This window comes from Mesocricetus auratus, unplaced genomic scaffold (genome assembly GCF_017639785.1).
Source record: "Mesocricetus auratus isolate SY011 unplaced genomic scaffold, BCM_Maur_2.0 Super-Scaffold_100007, whole genome shotgun sequence".
Lineage (NCBI taxonomy): Eukaryota > Metazoa > Chordata > Mammalia > Rodentia > Cricetidae > Mesocricetus > Mesocricetus auratus.
The window spans coordinates 82,329,626-82,333,691 of NW_024429191.1; the positions used below are offsets into that span (position 1 = coordinate 82,329,626).

Here is a 4,066-nt window from a genome sequence, read left to right on the forward strand (position 1 = left end):
TTAAAATGGTCTATGGGTCTGAACAGACAGTTCTCAATAGAAGAAATAAAAATGGCTAAGAAATAATTTTAAAAGTGTTCATCATCCTTAGCAATTAGGGAAATGCTAATTTAAACAACTTTGGGATTTCATCTCACCACACTCAGAATGCCTGAGATCCACAAAACTAACAGCTGGTGAGTGTGTAAGGAAAGGGGGAACCTCAATCACTATTTGTGGGAATGTAAACTGATGTAAACACTTTGGAAATATAGTATGGAGAATCCTCAAAAATCTAAAAATGAAGGGTTTTTTCTAGTTTTGATACATTGGTTATTCTTAAAACAAATGAAGAAGATTATATAGAATATAGGAAACACAAATCAGCAGGAACAAATCAAAGACTAGGTGTTAAACTGGACAAATACAGTAGTAGAAATCTGATGATCAGTCATATTTAAAAGGTACTTAATGCCAACAGAAGTTGTGAAAACCTAAGTAAAAAAAGCAGCATATTATCACACACACACACGTCATATTTTTTTAAAAATTATAAAAAATCAAACAGTACCACGTCCTGTCAATAAGAGTAAACAATGGAAACTCCATGCATCACTAGACTATGAAATGACTCATCACTTTGAAAAGAGACTAGGTAAAGTCACAGAAATTTAAATATATGCTGTTCTGCAGCTGTTCCACTGAAGTGTGTGTGTGTGTGTGTGTGTGTGTGTGTGTGTATGAGTGGGAAGGGGATGTCTACCAGATCATTTGATCATGTACACGCACACACATACAGTGTTATTGCAATCAGCACTGTTTATTCTAACAAAAACTTGGAAACAACCTACATATTCATCTAGAGAGCAGGTTGATTAGTGGTTCATTGTTATTATAGAACAATAGGTAATAAAATGAATGAAGAGTTCCATGTTTTTATATGAGCAAGCATGAAACTACAAAAGAACACAAATGAAAGTGGCAGGAGGAGCTCACGACGTGATGCCTGTAGGCTTTATAGCTGTGCAAACCACCTCTCACATATGCTTGCAAACTGCCTCCCACACGCATGAGATATTCGCAAAAATTTGAGCATGTTTAAGAAGGTGGATTCCCCCTAGGAGAAAGGATGAGAAAACAGAAGGGATAATCTTTCTGTTTCATCACTAAGTCAATCATATCACCATAAGGATTTTGCAAACCCATAATACTTTTAATTTCACAAAATATCAGAGGAATGCTTCAAAATTCTTAGATAAACATACTCTGGGGACAGGACTGTGTGATCTTTTCTGGACTGGAAGCAAGAATTAACCCTTCTGTTGCCTGCATTTATGGGACTTTCATTTTCTTGTTTCTGTAAGTGGTATAGGACACACACCATAACCTTTGGCAACTAACTATACTAAGTGAGCCCATGACCTAGAAGAGTTCTAAGGTAAAGATTTTAACTTCATACTGGTGATCCTGTACAACCAACCATACTGCTCTGTGCTTGAGACTGACACAGCATGACAGTAATGCATAGCTTCTGTCATATTTTGTAGTTATTCGATCTTATTTCTATTCCTCTCTTTTTCCAAAGATAGGAATGTGGATGTTGCTAACGTTGACACAATTTTACAAAACATGGGCATGGATCTCACGGAAATGGAGAAAGAAGATTTGATAGGGAAACTGCCTGTTGATGGTGAGTGTGTAAATCTAAATGTTTGTGATAACTTGAGAATGGGTGCATCTGCACAGAGAACTCTGAAAAAGAAGATGACATTTATAGCAACAGACATAAAGTAATATTCTCCCTTATGATTTGATTAGTCTGTTCCAGCACGCCTTTAGTTTAAATCCAAGGGGATGCTGAAAGAGCGGATAGAACTGTTACTAGGACTAGAAAAAACTCAGAGAAAGTTGGGGGAAAGTGATCCAAGGAAGTCTGGAGGGCGTTAAGTTTGGGAAAATAGAAAATAGCAACTCAAAACTAGACCATTTTAACATAAGGGACAAACACTACAGCCATACAATTACACTTTCTCAGCATAAAGAATCTTCAAACAATCAAGCTATAATATTTGGACTGCTACCTTATTATAAAGCCACATAATGTCCCACTTCACAGCCCAAACCCTGTGATCCTTTGCCATAGTCTCAATCAACCTCTTTAATAATTTAGAAGCAAATTCTGAAACACAGTTGAAGCTGAATTAGTGTTGAAGTGCAGTAGGTCAAAGAAACTGATTAAAGAATTTTTAAAAAGCCATTCATGAAAGAGAACATTTTTGTATCATTCAATTAATGTGAAATATCTAGAAGGGGTAGCAGAGAAGAAGTGGGGTGAAGCGGTGGCTACAAACTAGTGGATTGAGGTTTGAGGTGATGAAAGTGGTCCTAGGTCATGATCATGGTTGCACGGCTCTGTGCACACCAAAAGACTTGCAACTATTTAGAGTATAATTCACACACCATAAAATGTGGCCGTGTAAGATGTGAATTAATCACACATAAGTCCTTCAAAAATATAGATGGTAGCCTGCTTTACTTTCTAGTTAAAGTAGAAAACATGGAACAAAAATTTTCCTCTTTGTCGATTTAGTGACACTGTAGACAGCTGCTATTCTCTTCTAGTCACTTTCATTTGTCCATAGGATGATCAATAAAAATCTCACATTATTAGGGACATGTTTCAGTTAATAGTCTTAATAGTTTTTCAATTACATAAAACGTGTTTAGATATTTTATTCACAATTAGAAAAACAGAAAATTATGTTTTACAAAAGACACAATTCTTTTTATTTTTATAACAATCTTATGAGTGGTGCAATTGGTTAGTGTTATACAGAAAACACTTCTTAGTCATTTTTTATGCAATAAAGGAAAAAACATCTGAAATTCTAAGCTGCCTTAAATTTCTCAGCAAATTCTAAATGTGTAACATTCTTTCATTGCAATTATTCTTAAATTTGTTTTACAAATAAATATTGAGTTCCTGCTTTATGAAATATGTTAATCATTGGGGTGACTATTTACTTCTGTATGACAAAAGGGTAACAAACTGGAGACAGAAAATAACTCATTACATAAGGATATCCTTTTAAAATCCAAATTGAAACATTATTATGATAGCACATGCAATTTGTAAATCCTGATGCTTGTTCTTGATGTAACCAGAGTTTCCAGAATTAACAGTTTTCTGGGGCATAAGAACCATCAAGCAGACTCTATGAAAGAAGGTAGTTTAATATTGTAATCTATCCCTAATAGTTGCGAGTTATATTTCTTATCCCACAATAGATTGTATTCAGAAAAACATGGTATAAATTATCAAGTCTATTAATATTACCTTGTTTCTATTTCATACTTGAGTGCCAATATGCACATATATATTGAATATATATGGTTTTTTTGCCAGATAATGAGAAGGTTGAATTGAGAAAGTTACTAAATTTGTTGAAAGCTTATACTGGTGAGTATTCACTTTGATGTGTATTAATGTTTAAAATCATTTCTCAATTTATCCAGTCGGTATATTTTCTCTTAGGACTGTTTCAACTAATAGGTGCTCTAAAAATCTTATTTGGAGCTTTGTCTTAGATTTAATAATAAAATTTAGATATTTTATTTTTGGAGAGAAATTTGAACTATTTTTCATAAATCAACAGTATTATTTACTTTATCAGGATTCAAACAACCCTTGCCTTGATGTGCATAGTAAAACTAAAACTTTTATTGGAATCCGTGTATGAGTACCACTGTGAAAACAAGGCTCACATAAATTAAAAATCCCCTGTTAATTTCTCCTTCCAGAATTATAAATCTCTCATTCTAATTTGCCAAGAATTCTTAACCAAAGAGTACTGCTCAGCTGGTTAGGCACACACAAAGTCATTACTAAGAGAATATTCTTTTCATAAAGTTAAGGAACACTACTCTGTGGTTTCCCCCATGGTTCTCTGTAGTTGAAGGTGATTTTTGCAGTGTACTACTTGAAGTTGAAGATGAGGTGGTAGAGATGAGGTTCTCATGACTGGACATAACTAGATTGTTCTTCAAATGGCCAGATGTTAATGTTACTATTTTTCAAAAGGAAAAA

The 4,066-nt window shown here is 34.1% G+C and overlaps 1 protein-coding gene across 1 annotated transcript in view; it reads left to right on the plus strand.

Moving 5' to 3' along the window:
- Nucleotides 1-4,000, plus strand: part of LOC101834266 — a 71,359-nt gene extending 67,359 nt beyond the window's left edge. The window contains exons 31-33 of the mRNA XM_040748069.1: nt 1,565-1,669; nt 3,386-3,439; nt 3,933-4,000. Of these exons, the coding sequence (XP_040604003.1) occupies nt 1,565-1,669; nt 3,386-3,439; nt 3,933-4,000 (227 nt within the window). The remainder of the gene's footprint in view (nt 1-1,564; nt 1,670-3,385; nt 3,440-3,932) is intronic.
- Nucleotides 4,001-4,066: the final 66 nt, after the last annotated feature.